The sequence below is a fragment of the Corvus brachyrhynchos genome, unplaced genomic scaffold (genome assembly GCF_000691975.1).
Source record: "Corvus brachyrhynchos isolate BGI_N302 unplaced genomic scaffold, ASM69197v1 scaffold150, whole genome shotgun sequence".
NCBI classification, from domain to species: Eukaryota; Metazoa; Chordata; class Aves; order Passeriformes; family Corvidae; genus Corvus; species Corvus brachyrhynchos.
Genome location: NW_008236162.1, coordinates 3,095,958 through 3,112,215, shown reverse-complemented (window position 1 = coordinate 3,112,215; position 16,258 = coordinate 3,095,958). Strand labels below are relative to the sequence as shown.

Genomic DNA, 16,258 nt, shown 5'->3' with positions numbered 1-16,258 from the left:
GGTGGCCCTCGGCACCGGGAGCGTTTGATTGCGGAGGGGTTTGGTTATGGTTTTTCTGAGTTCTGGGGCCGGGGGGCATAGAGGTGGCCGCTGGCCTCGTGTGAGGACGGAGCAGAGCGTGTCCGTGTTCAGGTGACGCCGAGGATCTGCCTCGCCGTTCCTCCTCTGCCCGGACTGCTGAGTTACTGCCCCGTGTCCTGGATCACAGCTGGTCGGGGCAGCTCCCTCCCCAGCAATGTTTAAACCCAAACAGTTCAGTGAACCCAGCGGCTCACGGGGAGGAACGGTCGGGCTTGGAGGCTGCCGGGTCCCGGCCAGAGGGAAACTGGGGCTGTGCACAGGCGGAGGAGGTGGTTTGCTCTGGCTGGAGCTCTCCGGGTGCCGACAAGCTGGATGCCAGCACAGAGGAGCGGGGCGCGGGGACGGCCCCCCCGCCCAGGGACGCCGCAGGAGCGTGGGCCCTGCAGCCCCCTGCTCTGGCTAGCAGCCATCTTCCCCACTCAGGAGCACTTCCTCCCTTAATCCCTGTGCTGGCTGGCATGCACTGCTGCCTTTTCCTTGTGTTGCTGCGAGAGGATTAAAATAAATCACCCCTGCCCCGGCAGGGCGCAGGCACGAGTGGTGCCGGGGTGAAGGCAGCCAGCGGGAGCATCGTCTGGGCTCTTCCGCACACGAGGTGCCTGCCCTGGCCGTGCAGGAAGGGTCACTTTCAGGTGTGAACTGGAGCTCCTTCTTTATTCACCCACCTAAAAACATAATCTGAGCCAGGAGCCGTATTGTCTCCAGCCCCAGGTGGAGCCCCCCAAGTACAGGCTGCTGGAAGGGGCCACTTGCTGATGCTCATCCCATCCCAACAGTCCAGCTTTGTGCCCCTTTGGGGGCCTTCTGCTTCTGGACATGATGGCAAATTTGTGTCCTTGCGCTCCCAATGGCTTTCCTTGAAGGAGCAGAAAGCAGTGAAAACCCCATCCAGCTCCCTCCCAGGTTGGGTAATGGGTCTCTGCCCCTTCCAGAGGATGGCAGGCTGTGACCGTGTCCCAGTGTCCCTATCCTTGACCAGTCTTCTCCCAGAGCAGTCAGGGTACCAGCCCAGTATAGATTTTCAAGTACCAATGGTTGTTCTGTAGATCTGAAAATCAAGTCTTCAGGTAGGGAGGGATCCCTGAGCGTGAGGATGCTTCTAGAACTGAGATGGTTTTACAGAGATCTGTGGGTGAGGCTGGGCCTTTCCCTGTCCTTTCTGCCCCATGTCCCGGGCTCTCCCACCACTGGATGCCCGCCCACAGCTCGGTGCTGGAGATGCCCCTGGTAGCCCTAGGTCCTGGCAGCCAGCTGGGAAGGGTTAACATGCTCTGTAGGCTGCACAGTTGGATATTTATTTTTCCAAGCATGTGTCTGCTTTAAGCATTACAGTTTTTGTTCCATTTGCAATTGTGTTTGCTTTTTATTTCAGCAAATACTTGGTTCCTGACCTGAGCCACAGGTTGGGGCACGGAGCACTGGGCGAAGGAAAGGCTTCGGTCCTGTCGCCCACAGATTGTGCCTTTGGCGTGTCCTTCTTCCCCAAGGGCAGCTGGAAGGCTGCTTTTGTTGTACCTCAGAGGAAAAGGAGTCTCTTTTCATGTGTTTTGGAGCTGGGGGGCATGTATGCCAGGCAGGGTGGTCTGCTGGCAGTCACCACCTCCCCTCCTGAGGGACAGGGACTGTGCCTGGTTGGGCACAGTCCCCCACCTCAGGCTCCTGATGCTGTGCAGACCCTGGAGCTGAGCTCAGACTCTTCTCCCTGTTGGATTTGGCCTGTCCCTCTTCTTTTCCTGCCTGCTGTGTTCCCCACTGGCTGCTGGTGCCAAGGCAGCCCGGCTGCTCTGGCGTGGTGAGTGCCAAGGGCCATTTCTGCCCCAACAGGGAGGCAGAGGCCAAGGAGCCCCCAGCCCCACCAAGCCCATGGCAGCAGCCACCCCTCATCACATCCAGCAGCACGGGCACACAGGGATCAGATCGGGGCTCCCCTGCAGATGTCACAGGGCTCCAACCCTGGCTGGACACTCTGCTCCAGCACCAGCTCCTGTGTTTGGCACCTCAGATGCATTCCAGAGATGAGCCACAGGACAGGAAGGGGCTTCCCCACTCAGAACCACTCAGCTCAGAACCGTGGGGTCCATCTGCTGTCCGAGTGGGAAGGTCCCGTCTGTGCCACGTCCCTGGGACAGCTCAGCCCTGTGACTCAGGGGTGTGAGAGATGCGAGGAATGAAAGTGCAGCCCTCAGGGTCCCTGAGGACAGTGGGGGAACAGGTTGCACAAGACTCCTCATGGACACACTGGTGTGCAAAGGCAGTGTGAGAACATCTCTGTGGTCCACAGGGAGCATGTGCCCCCTGAGGGTGCACAGATGGGTGCAGGGTTGTCCATCACCACTCCAAAATAGCTCCGTGGGTGTAATGGCTGGTGGTAATTGCAGTTTTGGAGGCAGGTCTCTGAGGGGCACTTAGCCCTGGCTCCTCTCTAACTGCTTCCATTTTTAGTTGTTTGAGTCCACCCCAGAGCAGTAAATTGCAGTGTGCCGGGGCCGCGGGGAGTGGGGACAGTGCCCAGTGCCTGGCAGGAGCTGGAGACCCACCCTGCCCAAGCTGCCATCCTCCCGAGCAAATGGTTTCCTGTTGGGATTTATATAAAAGCTGTATAAACACGGAGAAGAGCCGTGCTGTTGTTTACACAGGTAGGAGCACTCTCCCCACTTCCTTTCCTCCTTCCCGTGTGGACACCAAGGAGTCATGAGGGCAGGTGTCTTGGGGTTCCCCAGTCTCCCCTTTTCCCTTGGAAAGGAGGAAAAGGGTCTGTGCTGCCTCTTCAGCATCTCTGAGCACTGTGATTCCCTTGGGTGCGGCTGAACCTGTCCAGGAGGAGCGGGCAGGATGTGTCCCGGTCCTGCTGCCCTCCAGCAAAGCCATGGCTGCTGCGCGCTCCCTCACTGCCCTGGGAAGCCAACCATCTCTGTGTGCTCCTGCTGGGTCCTGGCACACTTCGCTCTGTTCCTCCCTTCCTCCCAGTGACCCTCTCAGCCACGGGACAGCTCTGTGCTGCCGAGTGATCCCTACGCCATGGAAATATGCTGCTGTCAAGCCCCTGAATCAGCTGGAAGGCACCCGCTCCGAGGTGTATCTGGAGAAGGGCTCTGCTGTGCGCGAGCCAGCACTGACTCATTTTTCAGGAACTGGAGGCACTGGGCTCCCCTCCATCCCTCCATCCCTCCCCTCGGCGCGGGGCCGGCTCGGGAGGCCCACGCAGACGCTCCGCATTAGGGCATGTTCCGGGGAGCATGTGCTGTCGATAAACAAAGCCACTGAGAGACAGAAAATAATTTCCAGAAATACCAAAGACTTTTTTTTTCCCCCGTCAAAGAATTCCACCTCCCCCTTCCAAACCCTGATAAATCCTGAACATTCGATAACTATTTCCAAGCACTACCCAGTGCCTGGGAGCGCTGGTGTTGGAGATAATGCCAATGTTTGCTGGGCACCCTTTTCCCTGCCCAACTCCTTCTGTCAATAGTTTGGGTCCCAAATATTCCTGTGCCAGCCAGAGCCAGAGCAGTTGGGCAGGAAGGAGGCAGCTGGAGCCCCCACAGCTACACCCCAGCTGGGCTTCCTTTGGGTGCAGAGGCTCTTTGGAGGATCTGAGCCCTTTGGGGCTTGTGGCTGCTCAGCCCATCCCTGGGGAAAAGGCAGCACTACAGGCACAGGGAGCGCAGGGACTCGCTCTCGCACTACAGCAGGAGAGGCAGAGGCCAGAGCTCCGTAGTGCGTGGGTAGGATGAGTAGCGGTTTATTACTCACTACGATTATTACTCACTGTTTTTAACAGTGTGTACTTCAGCCTGACGCCTTTCGGCGAAAGGAAGCGCCTGTTCCCGCGGCAGGTTGGGAACGGCACCGCACGCGGCAGCGGGGAGCACACGTCCCCTGGGAGAGGAACCGGGTGAGCTCGGGATGCTCGGCAAGGGCTGTGGGGCCTGGAGGCACAGCTATACCCCGGGAGGTGCCTTGGGAAAGGGTTTGTGGGGTGGTGTTGTCCTGTCCACATCCTGGTCCTTGTAATTCTCCCAGAGCTCCTGCTGCCAGCAGCGCCCTGGCCGGGGCTGTGCGGGTTGTGCAATGCTGGGCAGGATCTCATCGGCGAGCGCTCCGGCAGAGCCCGCGGGACCATTAGCCATGGCCAGTGTCGGGACCTCATCCCAGGCTGCTGCCGAGGTGCAGATGTGGCGCGGGGGTGGAGCACAGGGGCTTGTTCCCATCCACACGGCTCGGAGCAGTTGGCCGGGGGCGGCTGGGTTCGGGCTCCAGCGTCCTCCTGGAACGTGTCTTGGAAGAGCTCCATGCTCCTGGCATGGTGAGAAGGAGGGATGGTCAGAGGGAAGGAGGAATGAAGGCCATGGAGGGCACACCCCCACAGCACCCTGAGACAGGATCAGGCTCTGCTGGGCCTCCCTGTGCCAGAACCCAGCTCCAAAGCTGCTCTGCATGGAGCAGTCCCCTGGAAAGGGATGGGGACCTGAGGGGATGGGTGGGCTGGAGAGCCCAGCGTGAGAGCTGGCAGGGACGAGAGCAAGTTGCAGAATTGGCCGTGGAAGCTGGGGGATTTCTCCTCAAACAGCCACTTCAAAAACAGCTGTTGATGGAAAGAGATCGGCCGCAGCTGGCTGACCCTCCGGCTCCTTTCCGTGGGGGTGGCTGCTATGTGCCCTATAGATCCTATAGGGAATGGAGGGGGCTGGAGTTTGCAGTGAGATCTGCTTTGCTGGGGTGGATGGTGGCACAGACAACATCTGATTTTGCTCTGGAAAAGGGATTTCCCTCAGTGAAGCCATGGGTCAGCAACACCTGACAAAGTGCAGGAGGAGGAGAGCAGGAATCTCCCTTTCTTTAACCAGCGATAATGTTTCTCTCACCATTCGGGGAAATTTTGCTGCATTCGGTTCTGCTTCACCAGCAGTTTCACTCTTGACACATCAGCGCTTTTGCACAGGGAAACATAACCCTGCCAGTCAGTGCCAGGTCGTGTCAGGCGGCTGAGGGGTCTGTGGAGACCTGCCACTGCAGTCTGGGGACATCCCGTGACCCAGGGACATCCTGCTGTCTGGGCTGGATGCAGGAGGAACATCGCCTGTCATGGCAAGTGCATCCCACCGTGCAGCCGTGCTGGATGGTGGGATGTGGGGGAGCTGGCCCTGCCCTGACTCTGCTTTCCTCCTTTACAGCTCATAGGGGCTGCCAGCCCTGTGGAGACCCCCCTGCGCCCGCCCGGGGCCAGCCTGGGGCCCCCATGGAGTGGGAGTTGCGGAGCCCAGTCGCCGAGCAGTAGCTGCAGCAGTGGGATGTTTACCTGGCGGTGCCTCATCCTTTGGGCTGTGCTGGTCGCAGCCGCGCTCTCCGCTGCCCGGCCGGCCCCCACCCTGCCCGACCAAGGTAAGAGGCACAGCCCGATGCAGCCGCACCGGGAGCCCCCGCTCCTCATCCTTTGTGTTCCTCTTGGGCGACATGAGCTGGTCTCCCTGCAGCAGAGGCAGAGGCTGGCGTGTGCTCCAGCCATGGGGCCACCAGCACGTCCCCAGTGCCACCTGGGGTGTCACCCGGCTGCCTGAGAGCTGGTGCCTCTGGGGACATGGCACATGTTGTCCCAGAGTGGTTTGTGTGGGCACAGAAGTGGGTGTGTGGCTCCAGCAGTGCCTGGAGACATTTTAAACCTGGAGAAAAATTATGGCACGCCCCGACCTGTTGGTTTGGAGGAGGATACAGAGCCCTGGGGGCTGTGTCCCCCGCTGGGGTCACTCCATGTCATGGCTTTTGTGCCCCTGTGAAGATTTATAATCCGGGATGTGTGTGAGGCTGCTCCCACCCTGCCTGGCCCCACTGGGGTGATCCTGGGCTCAGCTGGTGGGGTCGAAGATTGGGGTGCAGGGTACTGGTTCAGCTTTTGTCGGCTGGCAGTGCTAAGAATGAATGCACCCTGCAGAAACCCTCGGGATGCTCCAGTGTTGCTCCCAGCTGGGAATGCCCAAGGTGGGGCTCAAAGCCGGGGCTGGCTCAGGTGATTTCTGCAGTCCAAATCTCTGCTCCACTGGGGCTGGGGAGTGCGTAGCCCCTGACGAGGACATGCCCTCCCTCGTTATCGCTGCTGTCCCCCAGGAGTAGTGCAGGGCTGGTAGCAGTGGCCAGGGGTGCTCCTGCCTCAGCCTGGCTCAGCTCTGGAGTGTGGGGGCTCAGCAGATGGGCCAAGTGGGTCGCCTGGCCCTGGGCAGAGTTGGCCCTGGCGGAGAGCCCTGCTCCGGCGTGTCAGAGCCTCGGCCCTCGGCGAGGCAGAGAATAACCAGACCTGGCAGTGCTGCGCAGGACTTCGACTCGCTCCTTTTGGTTCTAATTACCCAAGAATGTCTGGTCTGTGGGCACTGCTTTGCTTTTTAAGACTCGCTCCCCCTTCCCCCTTCCTCCCAGCAGAACCCTGAGAGGCAGATTGCTGCTGTGGCCGGCATGGGCACGGTGGTGTGTGGTGCCCTGGGGTCCCCTGAGGGTTTGGGGTGGGAGCTGGCAGCCAGGAAGTGACCCCTGCTGCAGCCGCACCAGCCCCAGTGGGAGATGCCTGGGTGATGCCCTTGGGTCCCAGGGTTGGCACCTCTCGAGCAGCAGGTACCCTGGTCACAGGTCACACCCTGTGAGGTGACACCCCAGGAGACAGCTGGAGCCATGAGCGGTCCCAGGGGAGCTGCAGCTCCAGAGAGGAGCCTGGGCAGAGCTTCACTCACAGGGACCATTGCTGACATTTTTCCACTGGCATGCCTGCTCCCCGCATCTGTAAACAATGTGGTAGACAGTGGTAAACATGTTTTTCTCAGGAGATTGCTCTTCCTGGAAGAGGTTTCCTGGCAGTGTTTGGGGTAAGGATGGCTCTGTGCTGCTAGGAGAGCAGCACCTGCAGCCCCAGCCCCAGCTGTGGCACTGGGAAAGGTGTTGGGGTGTTCAGGCTGAGGGAAGCTGATTGAGCACAGGTGAATTTTGGGGTGCGTGAGGAGCCCTACAGCCCCTGGAGGGTTTGGGAGCAGCGTCAGGCGGTGGCAGTGGAGGAGGAGAGGTTGGAGAGGAGGGAGCTGGTTCCTCGCCAACCTCATGCCAGGGCTAACAATAACCTCTGGAAACATTTCCCGACACGGTTCTCACCAGGGCGGCCCAATTAGTGCCACAGCAGGAGCCCGGCTGGGGCAGAATCCGTCCCTTGGCTCGGGAGCCGACTGGTGGGAACACAATGTTCCCAGCAGGACGTGTGGGATGGGAAGAGCCAGTGCTGGGCCAGGACCTGCAGCCAGGGCTGAGCCACCAGCATCTCGCAGGGGCAGGCTCCGACCCCGCCCCAGGGGTTCTGGGGTCCCGTGGGCTGTGGATGGGGTTCAGCTCCCATGCCAAGGGCCATCGTGTCCTGGGGGCCAACATCTCTGTCCTTCCCCCATAGCACTGTGACACAGGAGCATCCCCCCATCACCCTGGGGGCAGCAGCGGCCACACTCGGTCCCCTCGGTGGTGGAGGCAGCAGCTTTCCCGGACTTTGTTCTGGATGTTTATGGGGTTTCAGTTTACTCCCGGTTCTGAGGCAGCTAAGCTCCCTTCTCAGGGAGGAGTAATCCCCCGCGGCCGGTCAGCGGCCTGGCCTCATGTGGAGGGGGGTTCAGCTGTGGCCCCCCTCTCCTTGTGGTGTGGGAGGGAGTTTGGGAGCTCTGCTTCTCAGGGGCTCCCTCCCGGTACCAAAAAATCTGGAGCAAATAAAATATTAACGGGCACTTACTGCGTTTTATAGTTACCTAAATTTGGAGGTGGTGAAAAAACCCTGGTTAAGGGGAAAAGCCAAGAAATTTCCATGCGCAGCCTCTGTCCCTCCCTTGCACAAAGCTGCTCTTTGTCTCCAGGTTAAATAGAAACCTGCAGAAAATTGCCAAGGTTTTTTTCCCTCTCTCCTTGTCTGCCATTGTCCCAGCCGCTGCTCAGGCATCTCCTCACAGGGGGCTGCCGTGGCCCTGCAGGGGTTGCCGAGTGGCCGAGCAGATTTTTGTGGGGAGCCGTGTCCTGGGGGGGTTCCTGCCTTGGGCAGCTGGTTTTGGGGCACACCAAGCCCCAAAGCTGCCCCAGTGCAGCAGATACTTCCCCAGGGGGTGCATCTGCTCTCCAAAGCACAGGAGGTTTGGCTGCAGCCCTCTCCCCGTGGGGCAGGGGCCAATGGCTGCCCCATTTCCCAGGGCTGCTGGCTGCCCAGCTGGCCACAGGCTTAACCCCCCCCTGGACATCTGCGGGGCCAGCAGGGGCCCTGGCTCCCGGGGCTTTGTTGTCCCCGGCTCGTCCAGGGGGTCTTGCTCCACACCCTGCCGGAGCCAGAAGTCCGGGGCAGGCCATGGGCTCAGCCCGGGTAGCTTGGGGGAGCCCAGCATCCCCACAGGCGGCACCTTTGGCTTGTCCCTGCTTCTTCCCAGGGCACTGCTGACCCTCGGCTCTGTCCCTCTCCCCATTTCCCTGCTGTCCAGTCTCCCCTTGTTTCTGCAGCTCTGGGTGTCTCCCCCCCAGTGCCTCGGGGAGCCCCAGGGGATCCCATTTGAAGGCGCTGACTCCTTGCTGGAGCCCCAAGAGCAGCCCAGAGATTCCCTGCCAAGGCTGCAGCCTCCTGCGCTTCTGCTGTTGATGGCAGCAGCCCAGGACTGTTCCCGGAGCTCAGGGGGCCCAGCAGCACCCCCAGACCCCGGTGTTGCAGCCGCCCAGTCCCGGCTCCCCGAGGCATGGCTGTGTCCTCCAGGGCATCACGCCGCTGCCGTCCCCTCCCAGCCTGTGGGGCCGGCATTGTTCCGTCCTCCCGCCTTTCCACTCGGATGCTGTCACTCTGGCCCTTAATTGAGGAGGAAAAGAAGAAATATGAGTCTTTGGGAAAAGCAGCCGTGCTCTGCCAGAGCCTGGGCTGTGGAGCTGTCCCAGGGTGAGCGGAGCCACGCCGGGGGGAGCAGGAGGGTCCCCGAGTGTCTGCGGGCTGCCAGCTGTCGAGCCCCCCCTGTGCAACAGCCTGGGGCTGTGCAGCAGGGATGTGAGCAGAGGAACGGACACCCAGCGCCGGCGGTGAGCCAGGGCCAGGCAAAGCAAGCCAAAAACTGGATTGGGGTGTTCTCTTGTGATCCCCGTCTGTCCCATGCCTGGTGGGAGCTGGTGGAGAGGTGTCTGTGCCCCAAGCCACTGCCTCCAGGGCTCTGAGCCGCTGCGGAGCTCTGAGCGTGGCCGGGGGGGCCCCGGGGAAAAGGGGTGGGTTTATCCTGACAGCTTTGCAAACTCCCAACACGCTTGTTAATTAAGTGCTGCTTCATCTGCAGTGCAGGCTGGGAGAGCGGGAGGGCCTGGAGCGGGACATAAATCCCGCTCTCCCTGAGGAGGAGGCATCCGGGGAGCGGAGGGTGGGTGTGGAGAAGCCCGCGGCCCCCCGGGCTGGCTCGGACAGGAGGAGCTGGGGGTGCCCTGAGCAATCCGAGAGCCGCGTGTGCCTTGAGCCCGCGATGCTCATCTGTTGGCATCTCCGTGCTGCAGCCTTTCCCTGGAGCAGGGGATCCAGGGATCTGCACGGCTCTGGGAGCAACTGGGGTGCTGGGATGTTACCCTTCGGGACGTACCCCCGGCACAGCCCGGGCTGGGGGCGCACGGCAGGGTGAGGAGCTTTTTAAATCAAAAAGAAGCCAATCCCCACGTCCCGGTGAGCGCTTCCTGTTGGGATTAGTGGGGCTGCCGGGCATGTGTGTGCTTTTTCTTCAGGAAATACCTTCGGAAAGCCCCGCTGGGGTCTCCAGGGCAACCGGCGCCTGCGGCTCGGCGCCCCCCGCCCGCATTGTCCCCGCGCCGCTTTGTTGGCCCCTTTATTGCCATCGTCACCATCGCCATGGCCAGCGCAGCCTGTGGCTTTCGCCGCTCAGAGGGTGCACCCCGGGCTCCCCGCTGTGTGTGCCCAGCCTGGGGGGCACAATGAACACGTGCAGCTCCTGTCCCCAGGGCTGCCCCATGTCCCTGTCCCTGCTGTCCCTGTCGGGGGCTAGCCCCGGGGGAGCCAGTGACAGTTATATGCCCTTGGTGACACTCTCCATCTGCCCAGTGCTCGCTGGGCTCGGCTCCGCTCTCGGTTCTGTTTCAAAGCTGGAATAAAGTAATAAACCCGCAGCGACTGTCCCGGCCATGGCACTGCACTGCTTCTGGGGGTGCTCACGGAGGCACCATCAGCTGGGGCTGCCCCTCGCCTCTCTGGGGACCTTGGGGCTCCCCACGGGCATGAGCCCTCCTGTCCCCTGGGATGGGACAAGGCCTGTGGGACTGGTGTTGCTTTGCTCTCCTCACTGTCACCCTGTTTGCTCAAAGGGGCTGTGACCAACCCCAGAGCTCCCAGCTGGAGTGAGGACTCCCACTAACCGACCTTTGTGCAGTGCCAGGAGCACCCAGAGCCTCGGGGATGAGAGCCAAGTGTTTGTCTGGCTGATGAACCTTTGGAGAGGTGGCCCATGTGGGCCTGGCTTGTGCCCATGGGGGGCAACTGGCCAGGGGCTCTGCCATGGGGAGTCTCCATGAGGCTGTGCTGTGGGGCCGTACCCAGTGCTGTGGTTTAGGTTACAGGAAAGCAGAACATGAGACACGGATGTATCAGGCTAATGAGTCCAGCAATCATTAACCAAAGTGGAGGCCACGCCAGTGCCACGGCTCACACCAGCAGCTCTCAGTGCCCCTGCTGCCATCCCGGTGCTCGGTGCCATCTGTGCCATCCCGGCAGCCATGGTGCTCTCTGCATGCCAGGGCCATGGCGCTGTTCAAGCGCCGCTCCCACCGAGAGGCTGAGCAAACCTGGACATGCTCATTAGCCTGTGAATTCCTTCCCAGGCCGTTCCCACCATGCCGCGTTTTCCGCCTCATCCCAAGTGCCAGAGAAGTGCTGTGGGTGACCGAGAGCAGGGCCCTGCTGTGCCCTCTGCCTCCCCTCTCCGTCCATCACCTCGACACCTCCGTGCCTCCCAGTCATGCTGTTGATGCAAACCAGCCCTGGCTCTGTGGGGCTGGAGGAGGGGGCTGGAAGCCTTGAAAGGGGATCTGGCCCCATGCCCAGGGGTCTGAAAGAGCAGTGGGACTTGCACAGGGTACCCAAGGACCTGTGGACATTGGGAAGGGACCCTCCTGAACCTGGATCACTGCTTCCTCAAGCCCTGGCTTAGGCTGGGTTCCCCGAAAATTTTCCCCTGTCCAAAGACCTTTTCCATGCCAGGCTGCCTCTGCACATTCCACAGGTGCAGCTGTGGGGTGCTGGTGGAGCTGGAGGCCAGGAGGAGCCACCACCCAGGTTTCCCTGCAGGGTTATTCCGTTCCATAGGGAATTTTGTTGGTGCGTGGGAAGGGGCAGAGCTGGGAGCCAGATAAGAGCAGATATGGCTGGGGCGGCTGGTTGGGGTTTTCATGGCTGTTTGTTGCCCACTGACCTTGCTCGGTGTGAGGAGGGAGCTGGGACAGGCAGGAGGATGTGGCCTTACCCAGACCCGGGGTGTTCAGACAGACAGGATGGGATGTCGCTGCTGCTTTGTGAGCCTTCGGAGATGCCTGTGACTAATCACTTGAAACACAAATCAGAGCTGTGAGAAGTGCCCGTCCTGTGGGAGAAAATCAGGGGGAAACAGGGTTGCAAAGTAAGACCCTTCCCCACCACCAAAGGGGCTCTCATTGGTCTTCCCCTTCCACATTAAAATGTTTTGTAATCTCTCACGGATGAACTGGAGCCCTGGCATTGGTATTACAGCAACTGAGGAAAGGGAATTCTTCCCCATCCCACTGTTTTCCTTCAAGTGCTGAGCAAAAGAAAGAGGAGAAACTCTGGAGCTGCTCGTGAATGTTTTTCCCATGAAGCTTCTCATCAGTCCAAGGCAAAGAGAAGAGGCCAGAAAGTGAAGTGCAGGTCACGGTGTGGTGAATCAGTTCTGGAGAGCTGAGGTTTTGTTTTTGGCCGTACGGAGTGGCTGTTGGGTGCAGGGAGGAGCAGGGAGGAGCGAGGCCTCACTGCCGGTCCTGGCCCTGCGCTGCCTGCACACCCTGGCTCCTCTACTGTTTTATGCCAGTAGAGACCCTGTGTCACTCACTCCACAGCCACTGGCCCAGGGCAAGCTGCCCTGTGGCTGTTCAGGGCACATGTGAAGAGCCAGGAGCAGAGGTTGTTCTTGTCTTGGGCACCCAGAAATCCTGAGGGGCTCAGCCCTCAAGCTACAGATCAGCTGAAGCTTGAATGTTTCCTGGCTGTTTCTGCTGCATTTGTTGGGATTTTCCAGCCCAGTCTCTTGCCCCTGAGAGCAGCATCTGCAGCAGTGCCCTGTGCCCCTTCATGCTGCTCCCTCAGCATCCTGATGGCATCCAGCTGGCCAAGAACAACTGGACACACATTACTGGGAGGAGACAGAGGTCAAGGGGTGCCTGAAGAGTTGGGCTCTGGAGCTGTGCCCGCCAACCCGTGGAGCTCAGTCTGGGATGACGATCACACTGCATCCACCCACGTCATCACAGGGAGCCTCAGCAGAGCTGTAGCAGCCTGAACCCTTCCTTGGGCTGTGGAATTGGAAGAGGTGATTTGAAACCCAGCATCTTCCCCAAGCCTGGGACCAGGACCCACCCGTCATGGAGGGCGGTACTTGAGGACAGAGCCCTGGACACTTCAGGGCTGAGAGAGATGAGATCGTGTCACAGCAGGATGGAGAGAAAGGATCTTTGTGCTGCTCACACAAGTGTCACCTCGGGGAGCTGAGCTCCCCTGCCTGGGAGTGCTGTGGATGGGAACGCCATGGCCGGCACCTGTCTGGCCAGAGCTCCCTGGGCTGACCTGTCCTGCCTCGCTCCCTGCCTGCTGTCCTGCCTCAGCCCCCAGCCCCTGCCCTTTCATCCCTGCCCCGCCGTGCTCTAACCAGGGTGAGGGTCCTGGTGCCATGGGGGCCCTGGCCTGCTTTGCTGGCTGCCCGCTTGTGGTGGTAGGGATCCTGAGACCCCTGCAGTGTGGCAGAGCCATGCAGGGATTTGGGATGCTTCTGGGAGAGGCTGGATCCTGCCGTGCAGCGGCACTGCCTGAGTTGTCACAAGTTGCCTGATTCTCCCCCGTTAGGAAGCCTCTGCCCTGTCACGCTCCATAAGAGCTGAGAAGGGTGAGGGCTTTGGAACTGCCCAGGCACTGAGCAGGTCCTGCTGTGGAGGGGAGCACTTGGTGCTGCTTGGGGTGCTCGCTGCTGCTGGGGGTGCTCCCAGCCTCTGCCTCTGCCTCTCCTCTGCTCTGCTGCTGCCGCCAGCTCCATCCCCTGGGTGCTGGGGTCCCCGGTGCCACAGTGGGAACATTCCAGCAGCGGGAGCATCCCAGCAGCGGGAGCATCTCAGCAGCGCATGTTGCCTCATTAACCAGGCCGCAGCAGCAGCAGCAGCAGCAGCAGCATGGTTTTTCTTTGGTCTCTATTCCTTTTCTCCTTTTTTTTCTCTTCTTCTCTCCCCTAACTCCTCCAGCTCTGCCCAAAGCAAAAATCGAAGTGGAGTCCTACTCAGCCCACCCCGGTGACCTCCTCCAGCTGCGCTGCCGGCTGCGGGATGATGTCCAGAGCATCAACTGGGTGCGCGATGGCATCCAGCTGGCTGAGAACAACCGGACGCGCATCACCGGGGAGGAGGTAGAGGTCAGGGACGTGGTGCCCGAGGACTCGGGGCTCTATGCCTGCATGACCAACAGCCCCTCGGGCAGCGAGACCACCTACTTCTCCGTGAACATCTCAGGTTCGTAGCAGCCCCGGCTATGCAGGGAAGGGGCAGCCGCGGGGCCGGGCTGTGAAGCGAGGAGCAGGCTGCCTCTGCGCGCCCCTGCACACCCCTGCACGCTCGCCAGCACACACTGGCCACACGCGGTGAGTTTGGGGCTGACCTGCAGCTTGCGGGTGCCCGGAGGAGTTTCCAGTGTGGTGCCGTGGCTTCCTGGCCGCTGCAGTGCAGGGAGAAGCAGCGGAGGTCATCTCACGTTTATCTGAGGGGGCAGGGGGCTGCAGGGCCGGCCCAGGAGGGGCACGTGCTGGGTGGGAGATGCGGTCTGCACTGGTGTTGATGGAGTGTGAGGCTGGGGAGGGAGGAACGCTCGAGGTGGGGACACGTCTGTGCTCGCGGGGTCTTGGCTGCCACCCCAGGGGTGTTGGTGGCACCAGATGTGGGGTGAGGAGCTCTGGTCACCTCTGACACCAAATCTCTTCACGATGTCCATGGCTGCAGGCACCGGGATGGTGGGCTCTGCTGGCCCTGGCTGTGCTGGGGACTGTGCAGAGTGTTCCCCGAGATCTCCATGCCCCTGCTGGGCACCAGCACCACCCTGCCCTCCTGCCTCACCAGGCACAGCCCCCACCACCTCCCCACGATGCTCCGGTCCCTGTCAGCCCCGCTCACAAAGGTCCACTCACACACAGATGCTCAGCAGGGCCGTGGCTTCTCTTGCAGACGCTCTCCCCTCTGCGGAGGATGATGATGATGAAGATGATTCCTCGTCGGAGGAGAAGGAGGCGGATAACACCAAGCCGAACCGTACGTGCGAGCTGGGTTTGCCCACGGCGCTGCCCTGTGGCGAGGCAACGGGAGGCTGGGCACACACGAGCATCGCCCAGGGGTGGGACAGGCAGCCCAGGGCACCCGGCAGTGGTGAGGGCGCAGTGGGGACAGCAGGTCTGGGTGCAGTGGGTGAAGCAGCTGGGTCAGAGCAGGGAGTGTGCTAGCACGGCTGCACTGGGGTCACCGCTGCTGGAGCCACGTAAGCCGAACATCCACGCCACAAGGAAAGGGCTGCTGTGGCTCGTGGATAATGCCCTGTGTCCCAGGGCTCCCCTCCCTGCTGTAGCCAGGCTTGGCTGCTGGCATCTCCCCAAAATTCCTGTCTCAGCCCTGCCCTGGGCATCCTTGGGGTTACTCCAGGAGCGGGAGGCTGCTGGGTTTGGCCGTGCTGAGCCCTCCCTCTGCTCCCCAGAGGCCATCGCTCCATACTGGACCTATCCCGAGAAGATGGAGAAGAAGCTCCATGCTGTCCCTGCTGCCAAAACAGTGAAATTCAAGTGTCCGTCGAGCGGGACGCCCAACCCCACCCTGCGCTGGCTGAAGAACGGCAAAGAGTTCAAGCCTGACCACCGCATCGGGGGGTACAAGGTACGGGGGCCGGGGCACTGGGGGAGCAGCCCCTGGCTCTGCGCACCTCGAGGGCTGGGGGCTCGTGGGGAGGGGGAGGACTGGGAAGGGGCTCTGCGGCTTAAGAGGCACCAAGCCCCCGTCCACACCACCCCGGCAGGGGCAGATGGGCCCCTCTGACATTCCTGTTTGGGAGTGGCCCTACAGCAGTGACCTGCTTCTGGGTCATGTTTGTACCAGCTCAGCCCTGGGGGAGGGGGCTCATGCTGAGGAGCCCGCCTGGCTCGGCCACCTCCCCCTAATCCCCTGCCGAGGACAGGGGTCTGGGCAGGGACAGGGGTGTGGGCATCCGCAGGAGCCCTGGGCTGGAGGAGCCCCTCCATGCCCAGCAGTGGTTGGTGGAGGCTGCACCAGCACCAGGGGTGCTCCAGCCCACATTTGGGGGCCACATTGTCTTCCTGAGCTGAGGAGGAGCTCAGTGCTGCTTCCCGAGCACCCACAGTGGAGCCAGGCTGCAGATGCTGCCTGTGTGGGATGGTGGCTCAGCTTTCCCTTCTCACAGCTCCAGTCCTGCAGTGGGGCTGCTGCTGCTGCAGACGAGGCCCATGGGAGGACCAGCATCCATGCCACAAGGAGCCACAGCTGGAGCCAGCAGTGACAGGGCTGGCTTTTGGAGAGCCTCCTGGTGCCCCGTGGCCAGAGGGGTCTGGGCAGTGCTCTGCCTGGCAGAGCCACTGAGACTCTCCCAGAGGGGATGTACTGGGTCAGCAGCACCCACAGAGTGTCCCGGGTGCAGGACACCCAGGCTGCACCTGCCCACGGGCCAGCACAGGGCCAGCTGGCCGTGGGGAGCAGTGGGGGTCTGAACCCCAGGGCCAGCCGGGGAAGCAGCTCTTGCAGGAGGAACAATGCTGGTCTGTTCCCTCCACACACGGGGGCCACCAGAGAGGGGTGTCCCCACACGCCAGGCGAGCCCATCGCGCTCGGCTCACAACATCTGCTTCTCGGCACAGTTGGCTCCGTGGCCAGGCTGTCCTGGGAGCTGGGAGCA

At 61.4% G+C, this 16,258-nt stretch overlaps 1 protein-coding gene across 3 annotated transcripts in view; it reads left to right on the top strand.

Moving 5' to 3' along the window:
* Positions 1-3,858: 3,858 nt before the first annotated feature.
* FGFR1 (fibroblast growth factor receptor 1) overlaps positions 3,859-16,258 on the top strand; it is a 21,140-nt gene continuing 8,740 nt past the window's right edge. For 2 of the 3 annotated variants that reach the window (XM_017732062.1, XM_017732056.1), the window contains exons 1-3: positions 13,562-13,827; positions 14,533-14,616; positions 15,053-15,228. Coding sequence is in view for 1 of the 3 variants with exons in the window: in XM_017732064.1 (XP_017587553.1) it covers positions 5,373-5,463; positions 13,564-13,827; positions 14,533-14,616; positions 15,053-15,228 (615 nt within the window). In the remaining 2 variants the exon portion in view is untranslated. Of the gene's footprint in view, positions 3,977-5,255; positions 5,464-13,561; positions 13,828-14,532; positions 14,617-15,052; positions 15,229-16,258 lie in introns of those variants that run through there. The other variant, XM_017732064.1, reaches the window with a different exon arrangement.